This window comes from Myotis nattereri, assembly GCF_964212035.1.
Source record: "Myotis nattereri genome assembly, chromosome: 2".
NCBI lineage: Eukaryota > Metazoa > Chordata > Mammalia > Chiroptera > Vespertilionidae > Myotis > Myotis nattereri.
In genome coordinates, this window is record NC_138076.1 from 73776463 (window position 1) to 73797024 (window position 20562).

At 39.4% G+C, this 20562-nt stretch overlaps 1 protein-coding gene across 1 annotated transcript in view; it reads right to left on the reverse strand.

The window, feature by feature from the left end:
• TDRD3 (tudor domain containing 3) overlaps nucleotides 1–20562 on the reverse strand; it is a 203973-nt gene that overhangs the window by 60852 nt on the left and 122559 nt on the right. The window contains exons 8-10 of the mRNA XM_081083774.1: nucleotides 16115–16255; nucleotides 7135–7291; nucleotides 6270–6395 (exon numbers count right to left, since the gene is read on the reverse strand). Of these exons, the coding sequence (XP_080939900.1) occupies nucleotides 6270–6395; nucleotides 7135–7291; nucleotides 16115–16255 (424 nt within the window). The remainder of the gene's footprint in view (nucleotides 1–6269; nucleotides 6396–7134; nucleotides 7292–16114; nucleotides 16256–20562) is intronic.

Genomic DNA, 20562 nt, shown 5'->3' on the forward strand with positions numbered 1-20562 from the left:
TTCTTCTACTCTGCTGCCATTTTTAATCTCTCTTGTTGGTTCCGATTTCAATTTCCAATCAACTATTGACTGTTACTTTATAAAATGTAGTAACACATGGCAAGGCACTATCACGTTGCCAAAGGAGTTTTTCAATCCTTACTCTCAATTTCAGTACTTACCTGTACCTACTTGTGACCAGACAAGTAGGTACAGACTATTCACTGTTAAGGTAACAAATCCACAAAGCAGAATTGGAAACAATTAATTCAAGTTAAACTTAAAGCACTAGGCTAGAAATTTGGACTTAAAAAATGGAATCATAAAAAGATATCAGTCCTATAAGAAAAAGAAGAGTCAAGGACAGGGAAGGCCATAGGGATGGGTAGAAAGTGACAGGCAGTGTGTAGATTCTCTCTGTTGTGCTGACAGTTTATGACTACTCACACAGTAACCACTAATCCCTGGCTTCCAAAAAGGCACTCCACCATCGATTTCAGTCAGTCAGCTGCACAAGGCAATGAGGAGTAATACTGTTTGATGCAATTAGATGTAAATATACACAACAGTCAATACATGGACTGCCCCTTTCTTGAGGAATCCCTTCAGAAGAACAGCTAGCCAACCACCTACATATTCTCTCTCTGTTCTTAATCAGTTTCCTGCCTATCCAATTAAGCTATTACATTATATTACATTTCCTCCTACAGTCCCTATTATTTAGCCTTCAAAATTCAAACGGTAAATCCATAGTCAAACTATTTAATTGACTTGAAAACTGATTAAAATAAAACAAAAATGACACCTAAAAACTATCAAAAGCCTTCAACTTCATGTGAATTACCCAGCAAACATTAGCATTTTATCTGCTAACATCTAATATATTATTTACATATGAATATTATGCAGAATTTGTAATTATGCAGCACTGTTAACCAAATGCTACTTTTCACAAAATCCACAGTAAATAGAGTAATGGCATTCCATAAAAAACAGTGTATATAGAATAGTCTGACTTTTATTCTGCCAATGAGAAAAGTCAGTGAATTATTTTGAGCAAGGGGCTAGTCGCTAGTGAGATCAAATTTGCATTTTGAAACATCACTGACTGCAATACAGAGGATGATATAATAAAGTTCTTCAAAGTGTCAATGTAGGGTTTAGGACCTGAAGTGGGGATGGAGATGATAAGTGGAGGATGCTTTTGCTATTATTGCTAATCACGATGACGATGATGATAATCATGGTGGTGGTGGTGGTGGCAGAAACTACCACACTGTGCTTAGCACTTCATATGCATTATCTAATTTGATCTTCTCAACAACTCTATAATGTAGGTGTCACTATTTCTCCATTTCCCAATTAAGAAATTAAAATTTAAGAGATTATATAACTGGCTCAAAAACATACAACTAGTAAATACAAGAACTGTGAGTTAAATTAGTAGTACAACCCATTGTATTTATCTACCCCAGCACCATGTGCAATTCTCCCCTTCTTTTGGTACTAGAGCCCTGTTTTGAGGAAGCAGATAGTGGGGGGAACTTCGCCTTCCTGATGGAATAGATTAAGATGCCCTGTGCTTCCTAACTAAGATGGGGGCACATACAGACATAGGAGATGGAAAATCTTCTACCTGATCTTCTAGGTATAAGGATCATTTGCTGGTTCCTAAGAGATATTTTTTATTACCTTTTATCTCATATACTGAACAGAGATTTGACACCAAGGAATAATGTACTCCTTCTCCAAGTCTCTTTGGACTTGAATTCCAGCCTCCCAAACACACCAATGCCAACATCCCCAATGAGGCTCAGTTGAGCTTTGGGAATCAATAATTACATGATGAAAGGTATTAACCTTTTCCCAGAAAAAAACAATGTGATCACAAAACTGAGATAAACCTTTTTACCTGCATATCTTTATATGTTATGCCACCTTATATATGTTGGCCGGATGCTATACCTAGAGCTACATAGGCAATCTTTGCTACCACATGAAGACAATCTGTCAACACACAAAACAGTAGAATTCAGACACAGAGACTTTCCAACTACATGAGCCAATAAATTTGAATTCTGTGGCTTACATCTTAAAGCAAACTAATTTAGAACTTGGTGCCAGGAAATAGGGAGATAGAACCTAAAATGTAAAACCTATTTAGTAAAGAAAGAGGGCAGGGTAGTGAAAGTCTCCTCATCTCCTAGGACAGTGGTCAGCAAACTCATTAGTCAACAGAGCCAAATATCAGCAGTATAACGATTGAAATTTCTTTTGAGAGCCAAATCTTTTAAACTTAAACTATATAGGTAGGTACATTGTTATTAACTTAATTAGGGCACTCCTAAGCTGGCCTTTGCTAAAAACGTCCTCAATCTGATTGAGGAACCTTCACTGAGGTCGAACACTTCCTACTCTCCCATCCACACTCATCTTCTATACTTTTTTCAGATAGATGAGTGTGGATGGGAGAGTTGGAAGGGATCAACCTCAGGGAACATACCTCAAAACAATGTACCTCCCCCGCACTGCGTATCCTGCGGCCCGCCTGCGCCACGTCTCCCCGCAACCGACCGACACCCCCCACTTCTTCTAAAGCCACTTCTACAAAATAGACTCACCCAGGCCGAAAAACGACTTCTGCGCATGGGCCACGAAGTTCCAATCGCACTGTACGTGCGCGCCCACACGTGGTATTTTGTGGAAGAGCCACACTCAAGGGGCCAAAGAGCTGCATGTGGCTCGCGAGCCGCGGTTTGCCAACCACTGTCCTAGGAGGAAGATGGCTCCTCTCATTGTGCAGTTAAACCTATTGTCTTGGAAGTGAGACCACCTAACCAATGGACTGATATTTTAAGAACTTGGTATAAAATGTCAGGATAATGGATTGTATTGGGTACTTCTTACTGCCTTCAGGAGTCCTACAAGAAAGGGACAAGCTGGCAAGTTTGAAGGTAGAAAGGACACAGATACAAATAGAAAGGTGTTCTCCTCAATTATTGACAACCTGCCCAAAAGACTGAGAATTAGGTAATCCAGCTTCTTAAGAGATTACTGAGTTCTATGAACCAAGGAACAAATGAGGGAAAGTGGGAGAAAAGACTGGGTACTGGGGAAGCTTGATCACCTATGACCATTCCAACATTTTTGAGTGTTGAATGAGTTCTTAGTTCCTATATTTATTTAATTTAAATCTTATCCACTTCATAAGTATATCTCTATTTGAATTCTGTTCATATTCTTTTAAGTGTTTACCCTTTATATAACTGGGACATGTTCTGAATTCTACTTTCTAAAATTTTGACACAAAATATGAAGAAGCATAAATAAAGACAACATACACTTAATTTATAAAATAAGCTACACAAACAAGGGGATAGTAGAGGAGTATTAATTTATGAAAGTTACTCTGTCCATCTTTATCACAATGCCCTTGTTCCTCATTCAGAACAAATTAAGGTTACCCTGGTTTTATTTAGATGTGGAAAATAAAAACAGTAAAGTTACTGCCTCAAGGCATCCCTTTCTCCACCTCTGGCCAACCCAGATTTCTTCCACAATAGTGGAAAGAATCAAACCTACTTTGTTCCCAAGTTGAAACTTAAAATACACATTCCCAGGGGGCATTGTTTTACACGGTAGCTATGTATTACTCAAGTGATATAGTGATCTATTTAAGGCATATGACACAAAACAGACCTTTTAGAGCTGGCCTGATATTCTAGCCACCAATTATAACACCTAAATATAAAAACAAACCTTTAAAAACTCTATATATAAGAGCCTTTTGGAACACAATCCCATCACTACATGATCAAATGAATAGTCCCAACTTGACATGAAGTCATTACAAATCACAAGGAACTTCAATTAGTGGTTACTTCCATAAAACAATGTAATCCAACCCCCCCCCCCCGAGAAAATGGATTAAAATGTCAATTAAGGTTATGTTTGATTCCAATTTAAATATAGAATTTTTAAAAAGTTAGTAAGAGAAAATCTCTAAGAAAAGTGCATGTGATGATCATAAAAGTTTTAACACATCAGAAAAAAATGACAGTACCCTTTGTTCTACATTTATAGAATGAATGATTCCTCATGACACATGCAATTGTAATTTCACTTCAATCCCATTTTCTACCTTGCAGACAGGAATTTTTTTCTGAAAGCATCAAACAAACCTCATTGTTCTCATTCCCAGAACCCTTTTATGGTTCTGCACAGCCATCTGGATAAAATAAAAACTCTTTAGGACAAAATTTTCTTGACCTGGCTCCAGCCTACCACTTCTGTCTCTGGCTTTCTATCTCTCCGTAGCCTCACAGGCACAGGGAAGTGGTGTTCTGATGTCTCCATGCCTGGACTCCAGAGCCCCCTCTACTTGGGCTGTCCTTCCCCCAACACTCTTTCTCATACTTGTCTAAATGCTCCTCCTCTGGAAGCCTTCTGCCCATTTCCCATCTTGGTCCACTGGCCTTCCCACACGGTACTTTTAGGAAAGGATAAAAATTTGCTTCTCTGAGAATAATGGCCATCAAGTAGGACAATACACTCTTGCTGACTCTGTGTCATAATTTACAGTAACATAACTACAACATATTCTACTAAAACAATATCCACTACTAACAAATGTGTTAATAAATTTCTGTCCCCCTCAGAAGTAAATCTCCCTAAAACTAAGATTCCGTTTTGAGTGTATTATTCTTATCATGCATCTTAATTAACTTTGATATCTTTTTTCAAGTGAAATGCTATTATTACTTCATTTTATTGGTTTAAGATGCGTGCTGTGAAAACTGAAGCATTACAGGCCCACAGGTCATAGTAGAGTCACTTTTCTCAGATTCAACCTCTTTATGATTTAGAAGATACCATAGTAGTCAAAAACAAATGTAGTGAGAGAGAAGGATATAAGGAAATCAAAGGAGCTCTGAGACAAAAATACCAGGGAGGCAGAGAAATTTGAAAAAGCATCTGAGATTCTCCTGCTGGCCTTGCAGAAGCGAACAAACATTATGAATTGCCTGTGGAGGGGTCATATGGCAAAGAACAGGGGGGCTTTTAGCAGCTGAAAGCACTCCCCAGGCAAGATCAAGGAAAAAAATTAAAATCCATTAAAGAACTGTTTTGTTGTTTTTAATCCTCACCCTATGACATGCTTAGGAAGTGAAAGGGGGAGAGAGAGAAACTTTGATCAGTTGCCATCCATAAGCTCCTCGACTGGGATCAAACCCACAACCCAGCTATGTGCCCTTTTAGTGTACCATCTGAGCCCCTCTAGCCAGGCGACCTGAGTTTTGCTAACAACCTGTGAACTTGTAAGAGGACGTGAAGCCTCAGACAGTATCATAGCCCAATTGAAAACTTAATTTCAGTATGTGAGACTGGGCAAATGCCCCCAAATGAGGCCTGGACCCCTGACCCACAGAAATGATGTGATAATAAATTTGCATTGTTTAAGTCATTGGTTTTGTGAGAATTTGTTAAACAACAATAGAAAACCAATACGTCATGTGTTATAATCAAGAAAGTATTGCTCGTGGATGTGTTTGCTTATAAGTTCTGTCCAAATCAAACATTTGTTTGCTCAAATATATTGCCTTTCCTATGTAATCCAGCAACAAATAAGCTTCCATTTTCATAAAATCTGAACACTTCAAATTTGTTATAAAACATTTTATCTCTGAGCTTTAGTTGACACAAAATATATCTAAAACCGAAAACTGAATTTAAAAGTATATTTTCCTAAAGTTTTGCGAACTTACTATTTTAGAAAATATTTACCATATTCCATGATCAGAGAAAAAGGTACACATTAACATACTTATTTCTCCTCTCAGTATTTATGTTAATCACTAGAAAATGTCATATTATGAAATACATCACATTGTGAGCTTATTCACTCATTATGTGAATATTTTATTACAATATGTAATATGTGGGAAAAAGAGATAGACTAATTTCACAATCAAAATAAATTATATAAGATTGTATAATTATAACTTCCCCAACATAACAATCTGTCACCTAGTAAAATTGGGGGGAAAGAGTTTGGCATTATTACCCATCTATAGTGAGAGGGAAAAATAAGCTGCTATCTACTATTTTCAAATTGTAACAACTAAAATTGTCTTCTGTACTTTTATCCAATAGAAAATTTGTAGTTAAATAAATTTATAAACACCCAGAACCAAGTTTCTTATTGTTAGTTGTTCTAGTAAACCTTTTTTTTTTACAATTACAAATAAAGTTTGGTCTTTTAAAAGACAACTTATGTTAAATGAGCCTACCTTCCACACTCAAAGTCCCCATTTTAGACTCCAAGAAATCAAATAACGTGCTTGGTGCTGATGGCCTTGAATTTCCCAGTTCTTCTTCATCTTCAGATCTTATTCGTCCCCTGCCTTTTCCTTTGCCTTAAGAAGTAAGACATATAAATTGTATATGCATAAACAAAAGGAAAAAATACACTAAAACATAACTAACAGATATCTTAAGTAGGATTTTGTATATATTTCTTTTCATATTTTTTGTATAGTTTAAATTATTCATAAGAAAATTTTTAAATGACTGTATTAACTAGTACATTTAATCCTGTATTAACTAGTACATTTAATTCTCTAAATGATCTATCTAGAAATTTAAATTTTTTCATATAAATTATCTTTTATAAAATCATTTTCACACATTTTTTCTTTACCCCCTTATTTTTTTAAAAGAATATAGGATTAGGAATGGGAAAAAATCACACAATACATTTGACTGTGCAATTAAAAATCACATGATGCATTCAACTATGCAATTAAAGAATAATACTAAATAGTCATGTTCTTGTTCATTTAAAAAGTTTTCAGACTCTTTAGTCATTTATACAAGTGGCACGGTACTAGGTTAATAGAACTAGTCACTTTATATTTCCTGTAGTACATCAACCCTGTCAAATAAAGTATTGTTAGACCTACTTTATATAAAGATGAAGACAATGAAATGCAGCATAACCTGCACAGGTCTCTGTAGTTCTAAAATTAGAAGAACTTATCACAATGGTAAATAAAGTTACAGCCATCATAGCAACAAAACCCAGGCTCTGTCAACAACACATATTCCTTTGAAAAGCAAACAATGCTATGTGGCACATTGCTTAATGAGTTATACCTCTCAGAGGGGGACCCGAAACAGGTTTTTGTTTATTGCTGTTAAGAAGTACATTCAATGCTGCTTCTAAGTTGTTGCCATTATCCATAAGAGCTTGCCTTGACGCTTCCTTACTAAAGCCCATTTCTGTTATGTGCTTCAGAGCCTTCTCATCAACCTGTTAAGAATGAAGAGAAAAGCTATGCTGATAGGCAATAAATAAAGCAAGTTATAACTTTTCAACTGTACATTGTTTAATTTCCTTTTTATTGAATTTATTGGGGTGACACTAGTTAACAAAATTGAATGTTTCAGGAGCTCAATTCTGTAACACATCATCTATACACGGAACTGTGTGTTTATCATCGTCTCCATCCATCACCATTTATCCCCCCTATACCCTCTTCTAACCACCCCCCCCCACAATCACCACATTGTTCTGTGTACATGAGTTTATTCTTTTTTGCCCAATCCCTCCACCATCTTGCCCCTATCCCAGCTTGCCACTCCACTCCCGACAGCTGTCAGCCTACTCTCTCTGAGTCTGTCTCTACTTGACTTGTTCATTTTGTTCATTAGATTCCACATGTGAGTGAAATCATATGGTACTTGTCTTTCTCTGACTGGCTTATTTCACTTAGCATAATGCTCTCCAGTTCCATCCATGCTGTTGCAAAGGTAAGTGTTCCTTCTTTTTTTATGGCTGAGTAGTATTCCATTGTTTAAATGTACCACACTTCTTTATCCACTTATCTATTGATGGACCCTTGGGCTGCTTCCAAGTCTTGGCTATTATAAATAATGCTGCAATGAACAGAGGAATGCATACATTTTTTTCAAATTAGTGTTTAGGGCAGTGATGGCGAACCTTTTGAGCTCAGCGTGTCAGCATTTTGAAAAACCCTAACTTAACTCTGGTGCCGTGTCACATATAGAAATTTTTTTATATCTGCAACCATAGTAAAACAAAGACTTATATTTTTGATGTTTATTTTATATATTTAAATGCCATTTAACAAAGAAAAATCAACCAAAAAAATGAGTTCGCGTGTCACCTCTGACACGTGTATCGTAGGTTCGCCATCACTGGTGTAGGGTTTCTTCAGATAAATTCCCAGAAGTGGGTCACAGGGTCATAAGGCAGTTCCATTTTTAATTTTTGAGGAAACTCCATAGTGCTTTTCACAGTTGCTGTACCAATGTGCATTCCCACCAACAGGGCACAAGGGTTCCCTTTTCTTCACATCCTTGCCAACACTTGTGGTTTATTGATTTACTGATGATAGCTATTCTGACAGGTGGTTTTAATCTGCATTTCTCTGACAGTTAGTGATGTTGAGCATTTTTTCATACTATATGTCTTCTTGTTAATCCTCACCCAAGGACTGTTTTTCCCCCATTGATTTTTAGAGAGAGCAGATGGAAGGGAGGGATGGGGAGGAGGAGGGAGAGAAGCAGGAGAAGGAGGAGGAGGAGGGGAGGGTGAGGAGTAGAGGAGGGGGAGAGGAAGAGAGAGAGAGAGAAGGAGAGAGAGAGAGAGAGAGAGAGAAAGAGAGAGAGAGAGAGAGAGAGAGAGAGAGACAACCAATCCATGAGAGAGATACATGGATTGGTTGGTCAATTTTGTTTATCTTTTCAAAGAACCAGCTCTTGATTTTAATGATTTTTTTAGTAATATTTTTAGACTTTATTTTTTCTGCTTTCCTTCCTTCTATTTACTTTGCACTTTGCTTGTTCTTTTTCCAGTTTCTTTAAGTGTAAAGTTAGACTTTCATTTTAATTATTTTAAAAATATAATTTAATTGATTCCAGAGAAAAGAAAGGAGAAGAAAATAGAAATATCAATGATGAGCCCTAACCGGTTTGGCTCAGTGGATAGAGCATTGGCCTGTGGACTCAGGGGTCCCGGGTTCGATTTCAATCAAGCGCAAGTACCTTGGTTGCGGGCATATCCCCAGTGGGGGGTGTGCAGGAGGCAGCTGATCGACGTTTCTCTCTCATCGATGTTTCTAGCTCTCTATCCCTCTCCCTTCCTCTCTGTAAAAAATCAATAAAATATATATTTAAAAATATATATATCAATGATGAGAATCAATGATTGGCTGCCTCCTGCATGCCCCACACTGGGGATTGAGCCCACAACTTGGGCATGTGCCCTGACTGGGAATTGAACTGTGACCTCCTGGTTCACAGGTCAACACTCAACCACTAAGCCAGACAAGTTATATTGTTTTAGATTTTTATTGTTCCTTGAGATACAATGATATGAATTTCTCTCGTAGGACTGCTTTTGCTATGTCCCATAGATTTTGGGTTGCTGTGCTCTCATTTTCATTTGTTTCAAGGTATCTTTTGATTTCTTCCTTGATCTCATTGTTAGCCCATTCACTCTTTAGTAACATGGTATTTAACCTACATGTCTTTGTGTGTTTTTCAGTGTTGATGTTTTTTGTGATTGATTTCTAATTGCATACCATTATGGTCAGAGAAGATGCTTGATATGATTTCAATTTTCTTAAATTTATTGAGACTTGTTTTGTGTACTAACATGTGGTCCATCCTGGAAAACTGTTCAATGTGCACTTGAGAAGAATGCATTTTCTGCTTCTTTGGGGTGAAATTAATTAAATTAATCTGATCTAGTATGTCTTTTATGGGCGCTTTTTCCTTGTTGATTCTGTCTGGGAAATCTATCCATTGATGTCAATGGGGCATTAAAATCTCCTACTATGACTGTATTACTGTAAATCTCTCCCATTATGTCCATCAAGATTTCATTTACACATTTAGGGGCTGCTATGTTGGGTGCATGAATGTTCACAAGGGCTATGTCCCCTTAATGGATTGCTCGTTTTATTATTATGTAGTGCCGTTCTTTGTCTCTTACCATAGCCTTTGTTTTAAAGTCTACTTTGTCAGAAATACGCATTGCTACCCGAGCTTTTGTTTTTCATTTCCATGTGCAATAGCCAAGGAAGAATGTACATAATATGTAGGGTTGTACTTTGAGTACTATCTTACTCTACAAGTACCATTACACATAAAAACAACACAAAACAGAAATTTAATGATATGTTAGAATAAGGTTTTTGAAAATAATATAGACAGTGAAAACTACCTAATTAAAATTTTTCATGGTTAATACTTCTCCATTCTAGAAAGGAAATGTAATTTATTTAGCACCTTTCCAAAAATGCAAAATATAAAATGAAGCTAACAAAATGATACCATCTCAGTAGCTGGCTGCCTTTCTTCTCTCTATTGTTGCACCATTCTGCTGTATATTTATTAGCAATACTATCTATGATGCTTTGACAATCTGTACCCTTAATAGGAAAAACTACTTTATAAATGCCAGAACCCAAAATCTCCTTGACAAATTCAAACCTGGGTACAATTCAAAAACTGTTTAAGTAACAAACATATTCTATGAGAAATTTCTTGAGCCATAGCTAGCTGAGAAATTCATAACTAACTTTTCTATATTTAAAAGTTAAGATATACATATAACACATGTTACAGACAACTACTATCAGACCTATGGTGGACACTGATGAAAGAACAAAATTTTTCCCCAAACTCTGATTGTATTCTTCTAAATACAAAATCAACAGATCAGAGTTGACATATAATAGAAAAAATACATCTCTGCTATAGATATGCTAAAGTAAATGTAAAAATGACTGCACATCCACACTACAATTCATCCCGGTTCTGACCAGGTAGCTCAGTTGGTTAGACATCATCCTAATACACCAAGATTGCAGGTTTGACACTGATCAAGGCACATAAAAGAATCAACCAATACCTGGCTGGTGTGGCTCAGGGGTGTCAACCTATAAACCAAGAGGTCTTTAGTTTGATTCTCGGTTAAGGCACATGCCCAGGATGCAGGCTCGATTTCTGGTGGGGGTGTGCAAGAGGTAATTGGTAGTTGTCTCTCTCTCTTATCGATGTTTCTATCTATCCCTCTCCCTTCCTCTCTCTCTCTTAAAAAAAAATCAATATGCAAAAACATATTAAGTAAAATATTCAACCAATGAATGCATAAATAAGTGGGGCAACAAATTGATGCTTCTCTCTCTCCCTTCTTCTCTCTCTAAAAATCAATAAAAAAAAAACTATAATTAATCCTTGTTATTAAAAAAAAACTTATGTGGATATAAAAAATAAACCAACTTCCAAACTGTTTTCTCTCCTTATTATATCCCAAGTAAGTATGTAATTAAGAAACTGGCCCTGGATAGCATTGCTCATTGGTTAGAGCATCAGTCTTTGCACTAGAGAGTCATGGGCTCATTTCCCAGTCAAGGGCATGTACCTGAGTTGCATGAGGGAGGCAACAAATTGTTGTCTCTCTCACATCAATGTTTCTCTCATCCCACTTGTCTCTCTCCCCTCACCCTTCCACTCTCTCTGAAAATCAATGGGAAAAATATCCTCAGGTGACGATCAAAAAAAAAGAGAGAGAGAGAGAGAAGAAAAAGAAACTGTCCCATACATAGAATTCAACCAGTAACACTTTTTTGTTAAATATATTTTTATTGATTTCAGAGAGGAAGAGAGAGAAACATCAATGATGAGAGAGAATTACTGACCGGCTGCCTCCCACATGCCCCCTATTGAGAATCGAGCCCCAACCCAGGCATGTGTCCTGATTGGGAATCGAACCATGACATCCTGGTTCATAGGTTGACACTCAACCACTGAGCCACAATGGCTGGGCAGCCAATAACACTTTTAATAGTCAATTACTACCAAATCTTGGTATACCTTACTCTAGCTTTCTTGTTGACCTGAATTGCATTAACTAAATTCTCAATCCATGTTTTGGCATGGCCTCGCTCCCTCTGAGAGCTCTAGGTGAGAACTTCCTTGTTTTTCTAACTTCTGTTGTAAGCTATCAATCCTTGGCATTTTTTTATTTGTAGATGCATCTCCAGTCACATGATCATCCTCACTTTGTGTCTTCGGGTCATTTTCCCTCTATAAATGTGCCTCTCTCTTTGCCTAAATTTTCTCTCTTCATAAAGAGATTGAATTAGGGTCTACCCTAATGCCCTCTTTTTAACTTGATTCCATTGTAAAGACCCTATTTCCAAGTAAAGTCACATTTGAAGATATTGGTGGTTAGGACTTCACTGTATCTTTCAGGGAAGGACACAATTCAACCTATAATATCATCTATTATCAAAAATTATTTTAAGGAACTACCAGCTGACATCACAATCAAGTCTTCTCTTCAATTGCTGAAATACAGATTTAAAACCTACCCAACCTACAAAATAATTTGACACTTGGTTATGAGAATAATTCATGTACAAATTTATAACAGTATTTTAAGTTATTTAATGTTCTCCTTCATTTTTATTTAATAGTTTTCCTGGATATAGAAATTTTGGTTAAGTTTTTCTTTCATTATTTTCAATACTAGTGGCCCGGTGAATGAAATTTGTGTGTGTGTGTGTGTGGGGGGGGGGGGGCGGGGTTCCCTCAGCCCAGCCTGAACCCTCTCCAATCGGGGACCCTTTGAGGGATGTCCGACTGCCGGTTTAGGCCTGTGGGATTGGGCCTAAACCGGCAGTCGGACATCCCTCTCGCAATCTAGGACCGCTGGCTCCTAACCACTCACCTGCCTGCCTGCCTCATCACCCCTAACTGCCTCTGCCTGCCTGCCTGATTGCCCCTAACTGCTCTCCCCTGCCGGCCTGATCTCGCCCCAACTGCCTCTGCCTGCCTGATCACACCTAACTGCCCTCCCCTGCCAGCCTGGTCTTGCCCCCAACTGCCTTCCCCTGCCTGCCTGATAGCCCCTAATGGTTCTCCCCTGCCGGCCTGATCACCCCCAACTGCCCCTATCTGCCCTCCCCTGCCAGCCTGATCTCGTCCCTAATGGCCCTCCCCTGCCATCCTGATCTCGCCTCCAACTGCCCTCGCCTGCCAGCCTGGTTGCCCCAACTGCCCTCTTCTGCCAGCTTGATCTCACCCACAAATGCTCTCCCCAGCTGGCCTGATCACCCCTAACTGCCTCTGCCTGCCTGATCACCCCTTACTGCCCTCCCCTTCCGACCTGATCTAGCCCCCAACAGCTCTCCCCTGCAGGCCTGATCTTGCCCCCAACTGCCCTCCCCTGCTAGCCAATTTGGTTCTAATTGGTCGGTTTCTATGCCAGTCAGCATCAAAAGCTCCGCCTCTAGGCAGCCATTGGCTCCTTATAGTTCACCCAGATTTGGTTCTGATTGGTCGGTTCCTATGCTAGTCAGCATCTCCAGGCATATCTCCAGGTCTAATCAGAGAGGCGGGGCGGATCAGCAGCCCCCGCAGAGGCCCGCAGAGAAACAGAGGCATGGCTGCTGACAAAGCCCGGAGAGAAAGAGAGGCAATGGCTGATCAACAGCTGCCTCTCTCCCCGGGTCTTTCTCTGGGCCTGATCCGCAGCCCCCTTGGCAGTCAGTGCTGGGTCGCCGCACCAGCACCGCAGCAGTAAGTGCTGGGTCACCACAGCGACCCAGCACTGACTGCAAGACTGACTTCCGGTGTTTGCTCAGTCATTACGGACCCTGAGTTTTTATATATTAGGACTAGAGGCCCGGTGCTCAAAAATTTGTGCTCTCGGGGGGGAGGAGGGGTCCCTCAGGCCGGCCTGTGCCCTCTCGCAGTCTGGGACCCCTCGGGAGATAACGACCTGCTGGCTTAGGCCTGCTTCCAGGTGGCAGAGGGCAGGCCCAATCCCTAGGTGCAGCCCCTGGTTGGGCTCAGAGCAGGGCCGATTGGGGAGTTGGGGCGCGGCCCCCTGTCATGCACAGAGCAGGGCGGATTGGGAGGGTGCGATGCCACCCTCAGTCACGCTCAGGGTAGGACCGATTGGGAGGTTGGGGCACCGCCCCCTGTCACACTAAAGGCAGGGTCAATGGGGAGGTTGCAGCGCCACCCCGTCACGCACAGAGCAGGGCCAATCAGGGGGTTGGGGCGCTGCCCCCGTCACTCACAGAGCAGGGCCCATCAGGGGGGTTGGGGCTCCATACCCTGTCATGCACAGAGCAGGGTCGATCAGGGGGTTGGGGAGCTGCCCCCTGTCACGCACAGAGCAGGGCAGATCAGGGGGTTGAGGAGCTTCCCCATCACTCACAGAGTAGGGCCAATAGGGGAGTTGGGGCACCGCCCCCGTCACACTCAGGGCAGGGCCGATGGGGAGGTTATGGCTCTACCCGGTCACACACAGAGCAGGGCCCGTGGGGAGCGGTTGGGGCACCGCACTCTACCACCCACAGAGCAGGGCCAATCAGGGGATTGGGGCGCCGCCACTGTCACACTCAGGGCAGGGCCGATGGGAAGGTTATGGCTCTACCCTGTCACACACAGAGCAGGGCCCGTGGGGTGGGGGGGAGGTTGGGGCGCCGCACCCTGTCACACACAGAGCAGGGCCGATCAGGGGGTTGGGGCGCTGCACCCTGTCACACACAGAGCCACAGGGTGATCAGGGGGTTGGGGAGCTCCCCCCTATGAGGCCCAGAGCAGGGCTGATCAGGGGGTTGGGGTGCCTTCCCCTGTCAGGAACTAGCAGGGCGGATAGGGAGGTTGTGGCCCCAACCCCTGTCACACACAGAGCCGCAGGGCGATCAGGGGGTTTGGGCGCTGCCCCCTGTCACGCTGATCCCGGTGCCAGGAGGCCTCGCGGCTCCGCTGATCCCGGTGCTGGGAGGCATATTACCCTTTTACTATATAGGCTAGAGGCCTGGTGCACAGGTGGGGGCCGGCTGGTTTGCCCTGAAGGGTGTCCTGGATCAGGGTGGGGGTCCCCACTGGGGTGCCTGGCCAGCCTGGATGAGGGGATGATGGCTGTTTGCAGCTGGTCACACACCCTTCAGGGTGGGGGTCCCTACTAGGGTGCCTGGCCAGTCTGGATGAGGGGCTGAGGACTGTTTTCAGGCTGGCGGGTGACTGAAGCTCCCAACCACTCCTTTTTTTCTTTTTTTTTTTTATTCTGAGCCAGCTTTAGCTCTGAGGCTTGGCTCCAGCTCTGAGGCCTCTGCTGCTGAAAGCAGGTATCTGGTTTGTTTGGGTTCTATAATCGAAACACTGTTTCAGCTCCAGCTCTGAGATCCCGGCTGGCTGAAAGCAGGTTTCTGGGGTTTTGTTTAGCTTCTATATTTGTAACAATGTTTCAAACTGCAAGCTCAGAGGCCGGCAGCAGCAGGCGGGAACATTGGAGTCCTCCGTCCCTGAAGCAAGCAAGCCTCATGTATGCTTCAAGCTGCCTGGCTGTTGGCCGCCATCTTTGCATATAGCCCTGATTAGCCAATGGGAAGGGTAGTGGAGGTATGGCTAATTACCCTGTTTCTCTTTTATTAGATAGGATATCATTCCAGTGCTTTCATGCTTCCATAGTTTCTAGTGAGAAATTGGCTGTTAATCTTATTGAGATTCCCTGTTCTTGATGAGTTGTTTCTTTTTCACTGCTTTCAAGATTTTTCTCTTTGTCTTGAGCTTTCAACAACTTGATTATAATGTGTCTTGCTGTGACTCTCTTTGAGTTTATCCTCCTGGAGTCCATAATATACATGAATTTATTGCAATATATTTTTTCCAAACAGCAAATCAAAACAAAACAAAATCACTTTAGACAAAATTTAAGAAAAGATGAAGATGTGGGAAAGGGTAGAAAAGGGCAGATAACTATGTTTTTGATGCATCAACTTTTAGGATATTATTTCCATTGAGTGTCTTCTATTTAATTTGATAGTTTTTATCAAAACATTCCCAAAGATGTTATTCAGACATTATAAATTAAAATCAAATGAAAGTTTTAAGTAAGTTATTTTTCAAACAACCCAAATTTTCCATGAGTTAATTGTAAAACTTAATGAAAGCCTGCTAGAGTTATAACATCTATCCATAATACATTGAACAAAGCCAGTGATGGTTATGAGAAAGAACAAAAAAATCATCAAGGCTATTAAAGAAAGAAAAGATTAACTTTGTGTTGGTTCTTTAGCCTTACCAGTTCTCTATAGACAGCTTCATGTTTCCCCTCTGATTTGGTTGGCTTTTCTTTCTGTAAAATTTCTCTATTTCGGTTACCAGCAGCACTCATATTGAGATTACTTCTTGCACTACCACCACCTCCTCCAAATGTCTTGGTCTTTAGGTAAGAGAAAGATAACAGAGATGTAGGTTAATAGCATTTGAAAATAGTCCTAAAGACTAAGCTACAACTAAAAGTATCTAGTAAAACTGAAATAGTTTTCATTGTTTTACATAAAAAAATGTTAGCTAGTCCTTTTTAAATAAATACCTACTAGCCATAACTTCTTTTTTCCATAAGTCCAGGCAAGGCAATAAAATAATTACATAACTATAATCTTTAAGTCTCCAAGGCAAGTCATCAGAATAGACTTTAGATAATAATATAGTAGAAAATAATAAGCACTATGGAGATTATATGTCAAAAATAATTCTAGGGTAAAATACTTGACTAATATCATATGGCCTGGGTTAAAGGGCAAGACTATCTACTTATATAAAAACCCTGGGTGTAACATCACGTCCAGAAGCACGACCAAGCGGAAGTAAGTCAGTAATGCAGGGGTTGTCTTGGAAACGGCTGAGCCCTCCCCCAGCTGTTTCCCAGAGGGCGAGGTTTCAGGCAGGAACCCACCCTCAGAGCAGAGCGTGGAAGTACTGAGTCCGGCCTTCAAACCAGACCCTGACAGTAGGGAGGAGGGAGCCCCATTCCTCACAGAATCTGCTGTTGCATAGCTTCCTGTCAGTGGCCTGCCAGCCAGGAACCCCATTCACCTGCACCCTAGACCCTGACAGGAGGGAGAAGGGAGTCCCATTCCTCACGGAATTGACAGGTGGCCAGCTTGCTGTCAGGGGCCTACCAGCTAGGAATCCTGTATAAAGTTTTAATACATTATATTAGAGGTCATGGTGGTACTGTTTTACCCACAGCATCTACAAGAATTGCTGCAAATTTACTTCTTGGTGGAAGCACCTTTCATTCCCTATATAAATTACCGATTCCATTAAATGAAACTTCAACTTAATATAAAGAGTGAAGTTGCTAAACTATTAAAAAGGCCCAACTTCTCATTATTGATGAATGCACCATGGCATCCAGTCATGCTATAAACGCCATAGACAGATTACTAAGAGAAATTTGAATGTTGTATTTGGTGGGAAAGTTCTCCTTCTTGGAGGAGATTTTTGACAATGTCTCAGTATTGTGCCACATGCTATGTGATCGGCCATAGTACAAACAAGTTTAAAGTACTGCAATGTTTGAGGATGTTTCAGAAAGTTGTCTCTTACAACAAATATGAGATCAGAGGATTCTGCTTATAGTGGATGGTTAGTAAAACTTGGAGATGGCAAACTTGATAGCAGTTTTCATTTAGGAATGGATATTATTGAAATCCCCTGTGAAATGATTTATAATGGATCTATTATTGAAGCTACCTTTGGAAATACTATAGATAATATTAAAAATTTATCTAAATGTGCAATTCTTTGTCCAAAAATGAGCATGTTCAAAACTTAAATGAAGAAATTTTGGATATACTTGATGAAGATTTTCACACATATTCGAGTGATGATTCCATTGATCCCACAGATGATGCTGAAAAGGAAAATTTTCCCATCGAATTTCTTAATAGTATTACTCCTTCGGGAATGCCATGTCATGAATTAAAATTGAAAGTGGGTGCAATCATCATGCTATTGAGAAATCTCAATAGTAAATGGGGTCTTTGTAATGGTACCAGATTTATTGTCAAAAGATTACGACCTAACATTATTGAAGCTGAAGTATTAACAGGATCTGCAGAGGGAGAGGTTGCTCTGATTCCAAGAATTAATTTGTTCCCATCTGACACTGGCCTCCCATTAATTTCATGGGAAACAACAGTTACCCATGATGCCAGCATTTGTGATGACTATTAATAAATCACAAGAACAAACTCTAGACAGAGTAGACATATTCCTACCTGAACCCATTTTCGCACATGGTCAGTTATATGTTGCCTTCTCTCGAGTTTGAAGAGCATGTGACGTTACAGCTAAAGTTCTAAGTACTTCATCACAAGGGAAATTAGTCAAGCACTCTGAAAGTGTTTTCACTCTTAATGTGGTGTACAGGGAGATATTAGAATAAGTTTAATCACTTTATCAGTCATTTTTTGCATCAATGTTGTTTTTATATCATGTTTTTCTTGTTTTCATGTCATGTTTTTGTAATTTTTATATCATGCCTCTGTTGTAATATCCTTTTGTTACTGTTTATTAATAAATTTATATATTATTTTCATATACATTTTACTAATTTCCTTTCATCTCTCACACTTCTATTATAGAGAAAGGGCAAATCGCAATATTAAAATATCTCCACTAATTAATTCCCTTTTAATGTGCACAAATTTCATGCACCGGGCTACTAGTCTTCAAGAAGGCACTAAACCTGTCTAGAAATCAGTTACATTATGTCTATGATCCAATACTATATTTCTATAATCTTAGAAAGTAAACAAATATAAATCTTAACACTGGTTTAAAACTTTCATTACTAATTTATTATTTATATTAATTACATATGCTGTCTTACCACCTATGTATGAAAATTTGGAAGTCCATAGTTCTTATTTTACTGACTTATTTGAAAAAATTATATGTGTAATCAAATTTGAAAATTTGATTTTATTTTATTTATGTTTTTTCAAAACTATTCTGAAAAACTAGAGCATAAAGAACATTGATCTGGAAAGATACTAATTCATAATTTAAAAGTATCCCACAATTATTACTTGTATAATATCAAATCAAACATCTAGTTATGTAATATCTTTATAAGCTAATAGATTCAAAGGAAGTTGTCAAGACTTGACTTTTATTAGATATAGTGATCAATCTTTAAAAATGTGTTTTAAACTTACTACAGTAAGAAAATAAAACATGCTAGATATAAATTCATATAACATTGAAAAATTATTTTGTATCGGATAAAAATATAAAGAAATAGGACCTGAAAAATAGAAAAATGATGTTAGATAAGCATTAATGGACAACATGTTAAATATCTCTATTAGGTATTGATATACCACATCTTTAAAAACCACAGATGTATTACTGGATTCATTCAATTTTTGGTTTATGCAATCCCAGCAAAAAAAAACAACAAAAACAGATCTGGAATGTCCTGATAGTCATTACTTATATAACCATAAAGAAAAATATGAGTTTATATTAACGTGATACAAAGTTTATTAGAATGGAAGATAACGTTTGTAGTATAGTTAAGAACATAGGCTTTGGGGCTAGACAATGATGGGACTAAATCTTGGCTCAGCCACTCCCTAACTCCTATTCTCAGACAAGTCATTTAACTTCCTCCTTCCATAGCCTTAGATTTCTCATGCTTAAAAGAGGGATGAGAAAATCTGCCTGTTTGGGACATTTTGAGGATTAAATTTATCACTCATTGACATGAGTGATAAATTCAGTAACCGGCACATATTAAACACTCATAACAGATGGCAATACTACTGTTTTGTTTAATTTATTAAAATATGGTTACCTGAAAACTCTGGAACCTGACCTGTTCCAAATTAAATATATTTCTGGAATTTAAATTCTGTAATTCCAAAGGTATTTTTTCTTTTTGGTGGCAGTGAAATAGCCCCATCTTCTGGATACATTTTCTTACTATTTTCTTTCCATTTTATAGATGAAGGAATAGGATAAATATCATTTTCAGTATTGCTTTTTAGTGTTTTAAAACAGTCGTTACTCACTAAACATGTAAATACCTAGAAACATCACAACTTAAACATTACCCATAAGGCAACTGATGTCCTTTATTAGCCACATCATTTTGTCCATATTATGTGAATCAGGCATCTGTGAGATCATGAAACTCAGTAGGCCTTAAATGTTGCCTAGCAATGCTACTATATTTCCCTAGCCCATTCACCCTCCCAATCATCTAGACCACTTTCACATGTTCTCCTCACTGCTCAAGCCTCCAACATCTTCTCCCCCATTGTCACAGTTTACCTTTCTCACTTCCTCACTGAAATAACTAAAATAATCACTGAAGAACTTAAACAGATTTTCACCATATCAACCCACACTGATATCTGCACACTTATACTTTATCTTTACGCCATCTATATGAATGTTAAGAAAAATGTGCAGGGAATGAATGATTTCCCCATTCTACATTAGTTCTCAGGCAACATTTTACATGACTTTTTCAACAGTCTTTGATAAGTTCAACACTTCTTTCTCCATGATACAATTTCTGCATTGTCTTGTTTTGATCTTATCTTACCAGTGATACCTTGGCTGGTTCAACTTCTTCATCCAATCTCTAAGATTGAAATGCTACAGCGTTCATTCCTTACCCTTTTCTCTTCCGTAACAGCACTCATTCCTTTGATGATTTTGTTTGCC